Raw genomic sequence first — 13,606 nt, 5'->3', positions numbered from 1 at the left:
ATTAAATTATCATAATGGTAAAATTTTAATTAATTTTTCTATTTACCTTAGACTTAGTAACAATTTTTTCATAAAGATTTTTGATTGATTCTAAATATGTGTTTAAAGTGTTATCTTTAGTTTGATTCACGAGTTCTTGAGCTTTGTCACACACTGATTGTACAAGATTTTGGTGAGACAATATTTCTTGGTTGATAACAATATGGTTCTAATTTAAACAATTAATTAAATGGTTAATATTTGTTAATATCTTAGTTTGAATTTAAACATAAAGCATATACCTGAAGTTGAGCTTTCTTTTCTTGTAAAGTAGCTTTTGTTTCAGTATGTTGTTGCATTGCATGCTCAATATTTTTCAGCCATTTTGTCAGTTGTTCTTGTGATAGAGAAAATTCAGCAAATTGCAATAAACAATTATCAAGTTTGTTTAAGCTGGATTGCAAAGTCTCTGACACTAATTCCCATGCATTTCTCAAATCCCTAAAATCAAAATTAATTAGTATTTTTCGCTAATAGTTTAAAAATTACATCAGTACTTCATATTTTGGCGAATTACTTCTCTTCCGTCTGGAGAAGTTTGGGCATATAATTTTTCCGCCATATTAATAAGAGACTCATAATGCACACTTTGTTGGCATTTTGAGTCTGATAGTGACAACAGTTTCTTTTGTCTTGCCTTAATAATAATAATAATAATAAAATAATTTAAATTTAAAAGTTTAAAAATTATATTTCATTATGATTTACTTGTAGAAGTCCTAAATCGCCAACAACTTCACTGTAATTGTTTAGTTCTTCTGTTAAACATTTAACTAATTCAATAAACTCTTCATAACTTGAATCAAAATGCTTGTGTTCTCTTACAAAATTTTCATACTTTAATATTGATTCCTAAAATAAATTGTTATTTTATTATTTAATTCCATTACTTTTATTACATTAATACCTTTGTTCTGGTTTTAACATTCTGATAAGTTTTTATTAAATTAGTAATCGCACTGTTAACATTGGGTGAAACTTCAATAGTTTCAGATTGTATTTCTAAAATCTCCTTGTGTTTTTTTGTAATATCTTCGTCAAATTGTTTCAATTTTTCTAAATATTGTTGTTTACTTGCTAATGCATTTTTTAGGCTTCTATCTTTGATTTGTGTTTCAATTGATTTTAAATATTTATCCAGATTTTCAATTTTTGTTAACATTTTATCATTTTGATTTTGTTTTTGGTTTAACATTTTTGAAGTATTTTCACAATTTAACATTAAGCTTTCCCAGCTAATTTTAATTTCATCAAGTTCATTCTGTATTGCAGTCTTACCATCTACATCAGTTTCTTTTAATACAGTACTTCCAATTTGTCTACATTTTTCTAGTAGTAACTCTCCTTCAGATTTATGTGAAATTATATTCATAAACACACCAGAATCAGTTTCTGAAACATTGTTCACTGTAACTGAATATTCGTCTTGTAACACCTTGAGATAATTCTTAAAAATTTCTACATTTTCTAAATACGATTCATGATTTTTTAAATGTGTTTCGTTTAATTTCAAACATTTATTTACTCCTAATTCAATATTGTCATATTTTTTCAAAAAATCTTTCAGTTTTAGATCTATGTCTGGTTCATTTAATTGAGTTACCTTTTCTTTCAATTGATTAATATTATCTTTATATGTAATCAAATCTTGTTTCAATGTTTTTAAATTATGGCAGTTAGTTTTTTTGTCTATAACATTGTTTTTCTTTAATTTTTTACAATCATTGAATTTTTCTTCTGTTTCATGAAGCCAATTTTGAATTTGACTACAGCTTTCATCAAAAGATGATTTTTGTACTAAAATGTTTTCAATTTTTTTTGTTATATTTCCACATTCATCATTTAAATTTTCACAAGCTAATCTTAATTGCTTAACTTTGGATCGTATTTCATCCCGATTTTCCATAGTTATATCAGGGTACATACATTCACCTTTCGATACTGTATCATTTACTAATTGTTGACTTTCTTCAAGTTGTTTATTAAGATTTTTCATAATTCCTAAATTTGATTGGGCATTTTGAATAGATTTTTTACCAGAAGATTGAGTGGTTTCAATTGATTTCAATTTATTATTTAATTCTTCTGTTAACTTATTAGCTTTTTCAAACGAAACATTAAATTCTATTTTCATTTCTTTTAAATGTTTTATTCTTTCCAAACATTTACTGATGCTATTTTGATAAGATTCTAACTTTCGTTTAATTTTTATAGCTTGATTATCTAACGTTGACTTACTATCAATGCATTTGATATTTTTGACACAAGTTTCAAGTTCATTCAAAAATTGTTTAGCTGTATCAACATTGAACTGGAATTTATTTACATATTCTTCAATAACATTTAACGAATTCATGTCAATAGGAATTTCTACAGACATTTTTATATCATTTTCTAAAACATTTACTAATGGAAGGATATTATCCAGACATTTTTGATATTCAACCCATAAATTTATAATTTTTTTAAGAGTATCCTTTACTTTGTTTATTTGTTTTTCAGTGCTTTCGAGGTTAACACTTAATAGCTCATCTTTGTTGTTTAATTCTTCCAAGTCTATATCTGATGATGAATATTGATTGAGGTATTCTAAGACATGATCTATTTTAGATTTTTGTTCTTTAATCACTGATAAGTTTCCTTTGATACCCTCAACAGATTCAAGTTTAACTTCTATTTGTTCTTTCTCAATTTCTTCTTCAGGCTTACACCATGTTAGCTTTTCATCAATACCTTTTATCGAATGTAAAAGATTATTCAAATCATCTTTCAAATGTTTTTTTAAATATGTCATTAATGTTGTTTCAACTTTATCAACCTGTTGAACAACACTTTCATATCGTTTCTTAAGACTTTTTAATTCCTTAATTGCTGTTGATTCAACAATTATAGGAAAAGTTTCAGTCATTTCTGATACTGAATGGTTAACAGTGTCTATGTTCAAATTCATTTTAATCAATTCATTTTTGCATTTTTGACAAGATTTTAAATTATTCAATAATGTATCTAATTCATTGTTTAAGTTATCACACTTATTAACATTTTCTCGTATTTGATTAATTTCAAAAGTACGTTTCTTAATTTCAGCTCTTATTGCTTCTTCTCGTTGAGAAAAAGTAGTAATTAGACGAACTAAATTACAAGCAATACTTTCAACGTCATCAAATTGATCATTAATCAATACTCTTAATGAATCTAATGTTATAATAGGTTTATTTCCATTAAGTTTTTGTAATTTACTTATTTTTTCATTAAGATTATTTTTTAAATCCAAATTCAGGTTTTTTTCTTCTGAGTATTTAACGAGCTTGTTTTTAATTTTTTCAATGTCATCTAAATTGTTTGTGCAATCTAAAAGTTCAATGTTTACATCCGATAACCATTGTAAAATACTATCTTTGGTTTGATTTACTTGTTTCCAAATTACTTGTTGAGAATGTGCAATTTCAGCTTTTTCTTTAAGGTCAGCATGATGTTTTTCCAAACTCTCTATGTCTTTTTTGTAGATTTGATTAAATTTTTTAACATTTAACTGTGGATAATTTTCAGCTAATGTCAACATTTTTTGCACAGTTTCTTCAGTTACAGGTAATACATCCAGTAAGGCTGTACATTGTTTTAATGCTTTGTTATATTTATCTTCTATTACCTGAGCCTCAGTTAAATCATTTGGTGTTTCTATCGATTCTAAAATATTTTTACATTCTTCTTTAGTTGTCTTTATTTTATTTAAAACATTGTTCATATTTAACCAATTATCGTTCAATTCTGTTAAATTTGCAATTGACTGTTCAATCTTAGTTTTTAAATCAATCAACTCTGAGTTTACATCCAATAAATTATTTTGCACAAATATCGAATTACTTTTGTCTAGCTGAATTAGAATTTCACCTTCTTTTTCCAAAGTCTTAAGCTGTTTAAATAGTTCACTTGTGTCTTTTAATTTCTGTAGTTTTGGAATTACAAGAGCAATATCTTTCCACGATTTTAATGTCAATACGTGATCATTAACTTTACTGTCTACTATTTTAATTTTTTTCACCAAATCATCATTTATTTCACTGACTATTTTTTGACAATCCTTTACTTTCTGTTCATTTTCTTCTTTTGATTTGAGTTTCCCCCTGAAATAGTTATTAAATACATATTGAAATATAATATTTTTTTTAATATCTTATAACATAATATATTTTACTTACTGAATTTGTTCCAATTTCAATTGCAACTGTTCAAATTGATCTGCAAATGATAATCCAGGAATAGTAGTTTTACTTTGTTGTAATAATTGTTCAATTGAAATTATATTATTTTTCCATATCTCTACTTCCTTAGAACATGCGCTTATATCACTTATTAGATTAATTTTATCTTGATTTGTATCAAACTGAAATTCAACATGCTTCAATTTTCCTAATAATGTTTCATTCCAAATTAAAAATTCATTTGCTTTTTCAAGTAAAATTTTTTTCTTTTGCATTAAATCTTGAAGTTCCTACAAAATAAAAATAAAAAGTATAAATTAATAGTTAAGAGAATATTATAAAATTAATTATATAGAACTTACTTTAAATTGCATAATCAATTGCTTTACTGAATCACTATCATCAAAATCTTTAAAATCTTCTTCAATTTCAGTAAATAATGACTGTTTTTCCAAGTGTTCTTCAGTAAACGTGTGAAGCTTTTTCAAAATTTCTTCAATTGAAGTACTTGGAACAACATTGCATTTATTTACTTTTGAATCCAATTCAGTTAACCATTCACAAAATGTGTTTATTTTGATTTTATGTTCTTTTCTAAAAATATAAACATTTCCATTTCTCGATACCATAGAGTACAGAATATAGGTTATAATAATTAAAGTACTAAAGTTAAAAAATAGTTAATTATTGAGGCAAAAAAATCCAATGATTCTTCCTCATTAGGTTATAAGCATATCTACTATCTATGTTAGGGAATAATGAATGCACAATAATTAGCTTTAATTATGAAAAGCTTTGGACATACTATTTGTAATTCCAGAAGCATCCAGAATTTATCTTATTTTTCAAAAATACATTTAATAAAGCTATAACAGAATGATAGTATAAATAATTATAGTTATTTAAAACAATTATAAAATTATGCTGAGTAAATAATTATTTTTAAAAAAAACTATAATTTAGGTAAATTATTACTTATTAATAAAAACTTATATTATCCACAATGAACTAACTAAAATTATATATTAAATGTATATAGATCTATCATAGATAATATTGTACATACAGTATACATGCAGATATAATGTGAATTAGGTTTTAGTAAAAAACAATAATAATATAGATACCAATCTTAAGTTAACCATAATATCATTTTTACATTATAATATTAGAAAAGTTATTAAATATAAAAAAATTCAATTTATGTACTTGTTTGAAATAATTTTGGAAATTGTTTGCATTTGTTCATGCATTAGCTTTAAATATTCATTATTTTTGGCCTTTAACGTAGACAATTTTTCCTTAATATCACTGGTAGTTTCAAGTGAAAAATTTTGGTTTAATCCATTAAGGGTTTGTGAGAGACCAGAAATGTCACTAAGACATTCATTAAGTTCTTGTGTTAATGCCTAGAATTAACACATAATGTACATAAGTATATTCATTTAAGGTAGAAAATAAAATAAATAATCATTAGTTCAAACCTTATGTTCCATTAATTTTTTTTCGAGTGAATCTTTTGAAATTGATTGATTTAAATTTAATTCCTTCAATTCAGATAACAGCGGTTGGTTTAATTTTTCTTCTATTTTTTGAGCTTTTTCATTTAATTCATTCCAGTTAGATAACAATCTTTGTAGACGAGTAATTTGTTGTACTGCCGATGACTGTACAGATATACAACGAGACTGAATTGCATCTACTTCATTTAAAATAACTGGTGTCTTGTTCTCAGAAGTAATGGTTTTAAGATTTTCAATTTTTTCTTGGCACTCCAAATTGATCAACTAAAAAATATCAAAATTATATTAGAACTCAAAGTTTATCTTTAGACTTATATCTAAAGACTATCTTTGATTTTAGCATGACATACTTGTGTATCTTGTAGCCAATCATTAGCCATTTGCAATGTAATTGGTTTTATCTGATCAGTATTTATTATTTTTTCAGCATTTTCTAACCAATGTCTAATTTCTTCTAACTTTGCTTTATGAACTTGCCATTCATTAAGATCAATATTAATTTCTTCATTCTTACGATTAGTATTGCACTCCAAATTTAAAATTGACATTCTTACTTCATCCAAATCTTGTCTGAGTTTTTGTGTTTCATTAGTATCACTTTCTAAAAATAATTAATAAAATAAATTCATAATTAAGTTTTTATTTTCAAAATGGTTGATGTGTAGTATGAGGCTTAATATTTTTGCAAACCTTTTTAAATATGCATGGGCTGTAGGTTATGAAATTAATAATATAAGTTGTTATTTAAAAATTATAAATCAATAAAGTACTTTTAACAATCATCTGTCTTAATCAACATTTAAAATAATTTACCTTTCTCAAAACTATGTAAATCTTCTGTTAAGCGTTCTAAGCTATTTCGCTGTTTTTGGAGTTCATCTTGAACTTCTTCAATTCCCCGAGCCTTAACTTCAGGATTTGTTTGGTCTTGTTGTATTCTTTCTATAACAGCAGGAGCAGATTCAACAGACCAGACATGAATTTTGTTTAATCCTGAATCAAGTTCACATAATTTCATTGAGAGTTTTTCTAATCTTTGTGTTTCTTTATCTACTGTTTGAATTGTTTCAGTTAATTTATTTTCTATCATACTAATCTGTAAAATAAAAACAAAAACAAAATAAAATGTAGGTACAATAAATAATATTTAATTCAAAACTAGTTAATAAATGAATTTAAATTAAATTTAACAGTAACAATTATTAAAAGATTATATAAAATTACTTCATTTTCAATTGCAAATTCTTTTTCAGGAATATATAAGTTTTGTGATATATCTCTCAATTTATTTAACATATTTTCGGCTGCTTCCCGTAAGGCAAGACTCAGTTCTTGTTTACTTCTCAATTGCATTGAAATTTCTTGTGAATTATGTTTATCATCATCAGATACTGTCTTTAATTCATTTTCAGCTTTTTTAATTATTTCCATAACTTCATTTTTAGTTTTTGTATATTCTATTAATAGCTTTTGAGCATTTTTTAATTTATTGAATTTATCAATAGAATTGTTATATACAAGACTCCAATCTGTTTCCAATTTGGAAACTAGTTGAGGAATAAAATTTGGAACACAAGATGAATTTTTCACTAATTGTTTTCCTCGTTGCAATGTAGACATTACAATCGTTCGTTGTTTATTGAGTACGTCAATTATTTGTTCCTGATTTTTAATGAGTTCACTTAAATCATCCAACGATTCTCCTTTATTAGCAAATTGTTCATGTTTGGCATTTTCTAAAATTTTTCCAATCTAATAACAAAATTAATGTAAATAAATAAATTAAATTTTGAATACATACCTATATAAAAAATATATAAAATATATAAATTTACTAACTTCTGTAACCTCTTTTTTGTATATAAAGCATTTAGTGAACATCTCAGTTTTAGTAATCGTCATGTCTATAGTTGGTATTAAATGTTTATATCGACCAATTAATTCTTCAAGATTTTTTTGTTCTACTTGTTGCTGTTCTCCAGATACATAAGGTAATAGGCTATCTAGTACTTGAACCATCCATTTCATATCATCACGTTTACTATCTACATCGCGACAAATTTCCTGAAAACAAAATTTATTTTACATATAAAAAAAAGTAATAAAATATTAATTAAATTTAACATTTACTTGGAATATAGATTTTTCTTTTTCAAACTCTTCGTCATTTAAAAGTCCTTTTAATAATCTTTCAACACTTAAATCAACTGCATTCATCCATTTTTCTAGATTATTAAATTTAGATTTATAATCTTGAAGTTGATTAGGTATTTGTTTACACTTTTGTCTTATTTCTGAAGTTCTTTTTTCTATGCTTTCAATTCGATTAATTGATTTCTTTAGACTTGAATCAATAGATGGATTTGATATTTTTTTACTTTCGACAAACATATTATTTAAACATGTTTTAAGTTCTTTAACTATCATACCATTATCAAAATATTCCTAAATACCATTTAACAAAATTAATGATCGATCATAAAATAATACAGTAAATTCCACTTACAATGCTCCTTTTGAGTATCAAGTTTACATTTTCATTTCTATTAATCATTTGTTGCTCAATGTTAAGTTCTTTTTCTGCTTCATTTATACATTGATTGAATGTAATTTCGTTTATTTTAAATTCAATTCTTTTCATGTATGCTGGGACCATACTTAAACATTCCTATAAACAATATAAATCAACATTTGCTAATTGGTTGTATAATGACTATAATGCAATATTAGGTACTTGATATTTTAACTTTATTTCTTTAGATCTATTTCTTATTATTTCTTGTTCACTTGGTAAGATACATCTAAGTAATTCGCCTTCAACATTTTCTAACTCAGTAATCCATTTATTATTATTTGAATACTCAAAATACCCCTAAAAAATACAGTTTTTATAAACATCATCTAACATTGGATAAAATGTATTTTTAATTAAACTTACTTTTTGGGATTCTAAATTTTGTCTTGAACTTGTTTGTTCCTCTAAAAATATTTGGTTACTAGTTTCAATCCAATCTAGCATAACTTTTTCTATTTCAATAAAATTATGCCAACATCTCAAAGTTTGTTGTAATTTCTAAAATAAAAAAAAGTGTAGATATTTTTTTTTTTAACAACTAAAAATATTACAATATTATATTTTCTATTTTAAATATAACCATATCATATCATACCATATCCCATTGTTGACATTCTTGAGTTATTCTAGAAAATTTAGCGTTCAGATCAGCCATTGTTTGTACAAACTCTGAATTATTTCCTTGATCTTTCTCTGGTTGAATTGATTTAATAATGCTTTGGAATATTTTATTCTTGCTCGATAACATAGACTGATAATACGACATGCGTACTAAAATGCTCTAAAATTAAAATAGAACATTGAATTAAATTTTAATATAATTATAAACTATAAGCACAACTTACCTTTAAGTATTCAATATCTTCATGTAATTCTTTTTGACTTTTACTTAGTTTTAATGTGGACAAAAATTCTTCACAATTGTTTAACCAATGATTTATTTCTTGTTGGCCTGTTTCAAGAGCGTCATATTGAACAAGCATATGATGAAGAGCATTTAAATGTACAGGTATGCTTGCTCTAATATTGACAAGAGATTCTATAAACAGTAGGTACAGAATAAATCAAAAACTGATAAAGGTATACAATATGTAAATGTGATAAAATATTTTTAATTTGTCATGTTATTATTTTTTTTCCTTACATTTATACCTTATAAGTTAAAATGTTTATAAAAATTGCATAATATGTACACAATTATGTGCTCTTTAATGCACAATATTACAATTGCAATGATATTATATTAGTAAAATACATTTTGAAACGGAAAAAAAAGTTTTAAAAGTCTATGTCTGGATTAAGGTGAAATTTAGGGGTAGTCTTCACAATGTTTTTTTTTTTTTTAAATTAAAATTGGGAAACCAAATTTTTCATAGTCTACTAGCAATGTAAGTCTTAATCTAGGCCCACTACCACCAGTACCTCTATAAATTGTAAATTTAACATAGAAATGGTTATGAAAAATAAACCTTGAACAGCTAGTTCTATTTAACACCAGTTAAATTAAAAAAAGAAACAGGTCAATAAAAATTTTAAAACCATAATATCTTTCTTTTTTGTTCAAAATATAAAATAATGAAATATATTTTGTATGTCTTATACATTTATATTAAATTGACTTGCCTTTTTCTCTTTTAACGCTTAACATCATCTCATTGACTTCGTCCCTTGTTAAATCTTTTATTAACACTTGAAATTTTTTACTGATTGCTTTAAAAAGATCATCCATTTGGTCCAATTGAGATTGAAGACCCTACAAAACATTTTATTTAAATTACAATAATATTCTGATTATTATATTAAATATTTTTTATACTTGGATGTCACATAAGTAATCTTTAATTTTTTGGGATGAACTCAAATGTATTGACGACAAAATTTGTTCTGCTCGTATATTCCATTTATGTAATGTGTCCAAACCTTCTAAATATTCTTTACGATTTCTAATCATGTCACCAGAGTGCATGTAATCTTTAGCTTTCTATAAAAAAACATTGTTTATATTGTAATTTCTATTAATTTTTCTAAGTTACTTATTTGACTTATTTGATTTTATTCTATTTACCAAAAATATACTTTCCCACATAGCTGTAATACTTTGGAACTCGTGTTTTAATTCAGCACAAATTGAATCTTCACATGTTGCAATTAAAAAGCTTACAGTATCATTAAGTAATTCATATTTTTCCTTCCAGACACCAATATCCTATAGACAAAGCATAATTCATTTAGTTTCAATTTCATAATTTATAAATAAACTAAAGTTAACTTAAATACCTGAAAAAAATCAATCCGTTGCTCGTGTGGCAAGTTCAATTTTTCAACAGCATCCACAAACCATGCTTTCATATCTTCAGATAATGATTTCCACCGTCTCCAGTATGATATTACTTCTTCAAGCATACTCTGTGCACATCTCAGCTCCATTGCAATACTTTTCCATTGTTCAGCAGTTTGTCTCATGAATTTTTCAATTGCAATCATTTCTTTATACTCTATACGACATTCATGTTTATACTCTTGTACAACGTTTTGCATATCTATGAACGCCTTATTAAATTCTTGAAATATATTATTTCCTATAACGAAATTGTTGTATTTCTCGAGAAGCAGTAAAACATCCTGATGACGGCCATATTTAACAGTCCATGCTTTTAGTTTATTTTCGGTCAAATTTAAAAATGCAATCAAACAACACTAAAATAAATAAACTTTCTGTCATTTTTACAAGGTACATGCTTTTAGTTACATTTTAGTCAATCAAATTTATGCTTTAATGCTTGCAAGAATTTTAACTTGATTTTTTTTATCAATAAAATATTATTTTAGTTGGTTTATAAGTTATAAAAAGTAGGTACCTACCTTGTGTTCTAAAAATTTTAGATAGGTTCGCCGTTTGTGTGAATCTATTTCAATGTTATTGAGACGTCTTGATAGTTCATGCACTTCTTTGTTTTGGTTTTTAGTTTTAACCAACAGCTCGTTGAATTTTTGTTGAACTTCAGGCAAATCAGCAAAAAATGTCTATATAATTGATGATGTTTAAATTAAAACGTCTTTAAAATATAAATAAATTTATACTTTATGATCTTCCAGTTTTCTACTAATTATAATCGCAGTTTCTTCGTTCATGATAGATGGGATATTGTTGTCGTTTATGAGCTGCTCAGCTTTTGTAATCCATTCCCCAATTACTTTAAATGGCTCTGGTAAACAGAGGTCTAACTGCCATTGCCAATTTTTCATCTGTAAGAATAGGTACCTATGATAAATATTACGATACTAAACATCATTAAATAATAACTGGAATTTCCTTTACAAGATTATCTAATAACGTCCAAAGCTTTTCTAATTCTTTCCATGATTGTGCTGAAATACTAATTGACGAACCAGAATTACAAATTTTCTTTAGTCTGTTATATAAATGACTCATAGAAACGATTTCTTCTTGGGCAGTTGAAAATTCCTAATAAAATTGTATAAGTAATATTATTCAGTTCTACACTAAAATGGTAGAAAAATACTTTTATTTGTTATTTTTATAATTACTCACCAAATAATCTTGAGATAAATTTTGTGACCAAGATAGGTATTGAGTTTTTTCAGTTAACCATGTTAAAAGAAGATTATAGTCTTTTTGAATTTTATCGATTGATTCACCACTTTCACTTCGAACTTCAGGATACTTATGCACAAATTGCGCTACATAAGTCATAACCGATCTTTCGTCCGGCCGATCAACATCGACATCCTAAAAATAGATTTCAGATAAATACCACGAGTATAAACTACATTAAAATATTGTAACCAATCTTAAACATACTTCTGGATCCAGTAAACGAGTGATTCCTAAATCTTGTTCAGCGACATTAAATGCAGTTTCTAGTCTGGTACGGTTTGTTTCATTTCTCAAAGTAGTTATATCAATTAAATTTGTTTGTATAGTATCTATAATAGTGAGGAAAGCTATGCCATCCCTCCAACTTGGTCCAAAATCTTTTACTTTTATATTACTCTCCCTAAATTAAAAAAATATATATTAAAATTTAATTATCTAAAGAATATTTCAACAGTATAATTATTATCAATACTAATCAAATACGTACTTTGGTATTACGGTTCCAACCCACTTTAACAATGTCTTTTTAGCACCATCAGCTTTTCGATTAATTTCCATCGTGGGAGATCGAATGCTTTCCAGGCTACTCGTGCTTCCACTAAAAGAGTAATTCAATGACGAGAGTCCTTTTGTATTTTCTTCAATCTGTTAGACATCAATAATGAAGTTTAAAAAACAGATCAGAATATAATTCATAATTTATTTATTAACATTCTACAAGTTGCGACCTTTTTTTTTTTTTTTTTAATTGTGAATAATGTTCGAAATGTTTATCTATACTCACTTCATTATTTGTTACGGTAATTCCAGTTTTACGAAGCTTAGAATTTAATTTTACAATAGGTAATTTTTTAATATAAAATGTATATTATAATTAATTACCTGAAAATATAAAATTATAGTCCAAATAAGCCCTAAAACTATTGGAGGTCGCCCATCCACAATGTCAGCAGAATTTATATTTACTAATTTGATCTAAAATATGTATACACACATAAATTATTATATAAACAAATTTTGAAATCTTTAATTGATATTATTTAATCATAAGGTGTGTTACTTACCCGTTTACTTTGTAAAAATTGTATAGCAGAGTTTACGTTACTCAAAAAATGAGGTCTCCTCATGTTACGACCACGCTCGATAGCCTTAAACAATTTGTATTTTCAAAATAACGATTTTACTTTAACTGTGAATTTTTAATTAATATTTTACCAGTCTTTCTCCTGATAAAACTTCCAACAATGCAAGTAGCTTAGTACCATCTTTAAGATCTTCGATCAAATCGTCAATTTTCAGTGGCGGTATCCTCTACAACACAACAATGATTAAAAAAATACAAAGAATATACGTACATTATTTTAATATTATGTGTAACGTACTTGACTCAGATACGAGTTTATCCAGTTAACAAAGGTTTTCTTTTGCACTCTCTCCTGTTCGTCTATACGATACAAAACACACGAACACCATATCAATATATTAGTTACATGCACCTTAAGGCTGTTTTATTCGAAAAAATAAATAAATAATAACACAATGAACTCATAAAGATTTCGTGTGCAATTGTAATTTGTAATATTGTTTCAAAAACATGAAATATATAGGACAGTAGATCACTTGTTTTTATTTCAGGTTGTCACCGTGC

At 25.8% G+C, this 13,606-nt stretch overlaps 2 protein-coding genes across 4 annotated transcripts in view; one reads left to right on the top strand and one right to left on the bottom strand.

Annotated features, from left to right (window-relative positions):
- LOC149055669 (uncharacterized) overlaps positions 1 to 13,606 on the top strand; it is an 88,413-nt gene that overhangs the window by 36,642 nt on the left and 38,165 nt on the right. The window lies entirely within an intron of this gene.
- The window catches only part of Msp300 (Muscle-specific protein 300 kDa), a 77,358-nt gene that overhangs the window by 51,130 nt on the left and 12,622 nt on the right, over positions 1 to 13,606 (bottom strand). Inside the window, exons 3-35 of the mRNA XM_089226081.1 lie at positions 13,341 to 13,402; positions 13,174 to 13,269; positions 13,023 to 13,106; positions 12,841 to 12,933; positions 12,446 to 12,603; positions 12,163 to 12,358; positions 11,893 to 12,090; positions 11,659 to 11,805; positions 11,421 to 11,585; positions 11,202 to 11,363; positions 10,617 to 11,036; positions 10,405 to 10,545; positions 10,156 to 10,320; positions 9,963 to 10,092; positions 9,185 to 9,378; positions 8,935 to 9,120; positions 8,703 to 8,837; positions 8,499 to 8,636; positions 8,271 to 8,432; positions 7,895 to 8,209; positions 7,604 to 7,828; positions 6,989 to 7,516; positions 6,578 to 6,860; positions 6,115 to 6,365; positions 5,726 to 6,028; positions 5,451 to 5,650; positions 4,604 to 4,835; positions 4,239 to 4,531; positions 947 to 4,163; positions 748 to 891; positions 537 to 676; positions 282 to 480; positions 47 to 208 (exon numbers count right to left, since the gene is read on the bottom strand). Coding sequence (XP_089082207.1) covers positions 47 to 208; positions 282 to 480; positions 537 to 676; positions 748 to 891; positions 947 to 4,163; positions 4,239 to 4,531; positions 4,604 to 4,835; positions 5,451 to 5,650; positions 5,726 to 6,028; positions 6,115 to 6,365; positions 6,578 to 6,860; positions 6,989 to 7,516; positions 7,604 to 7,828; positions 7,895 to 8,209; positions 8,271 to 8,432; positions 8,499 to 8,636; positions 8,703 to 8,837; positions 8,935 to 9,120; positions 9,185 to 9,378; positions 9,963 to 10,092; positions 10,156 to 10,320; positions 10,405 to 10,545; positions 10,617 to 11,036; positions 11,202 to 11,363; positions 11,421 to 11,585; positions 11,659 to 11,805; positions 11,893 to 12,090; positions 12,163 to 12,358; positions 12,446 to 12,603; positions 12,841 to 12,933; positions 13,023 to 13,106; positions 13,174 to 13,269; positions 13,341 to 13,402 — 9,524 coding nt within the window. The remainder of the gene's footprint in view (positions 1 to 46; positions 209 to 281; positions 481 to 536; positions 677 to 747; positions 892 to 946; positions 4,164 to 4,238; positions 4,532 to 4,603; positions 4,836 to 5,450; positions 5,651 to 5,725; positions 6,029 to 6,114; positions 6,366 to 6,577; positions 6,861 to 6,988; positions 7,517 to 7,603; positions 7,829 to 7,894; positions 8,210 to 8,270; positions 8,433 to 8,498; positions 8,637 to 8,702; positions 8,838 to 8,934; positions 9,121 to 9,184; positions 9,379 to 9,962; positions 10,093 to 10,155; positions 10,321 to 10,404; positions 10,546 to 10,616; positions 11,037 to 11,201; positions 11,364 to 11,420; positions 11,586 to 11,658; positions 11,806 to 11,892; positions 12,091 to 12,162; positions 12,359 to 12,445; positions 12,604 to 12,840; positions 12,934 to 13,022; positions 13,107 to 13,173; positions 13,270 to 13,340; positions 13,403 to 13,606) is intronic.

The sequence above is a fragment of the Diuraphis noxia genome, unplaced genomic scaffold (genome assembly GCF_037042655.1).
Source record: "Diuraphis noxia isolate RWA-SAM2 unplaced genomic scaffold, SU_Dnox_SAM2 contig0004, whole genome shotgun sequence".
In the NCBI taxonomy this organism is placed as follows: domain Eukaryota; kingdom Metazoa; phylum Arthropoda; class Insecta; order Hemiptera; family Aphididae; genus Diuraphis; species Diuraphis noxia.
This window is presented reverse-complemented; position numbering and strand designations above follow the sequence as displayed.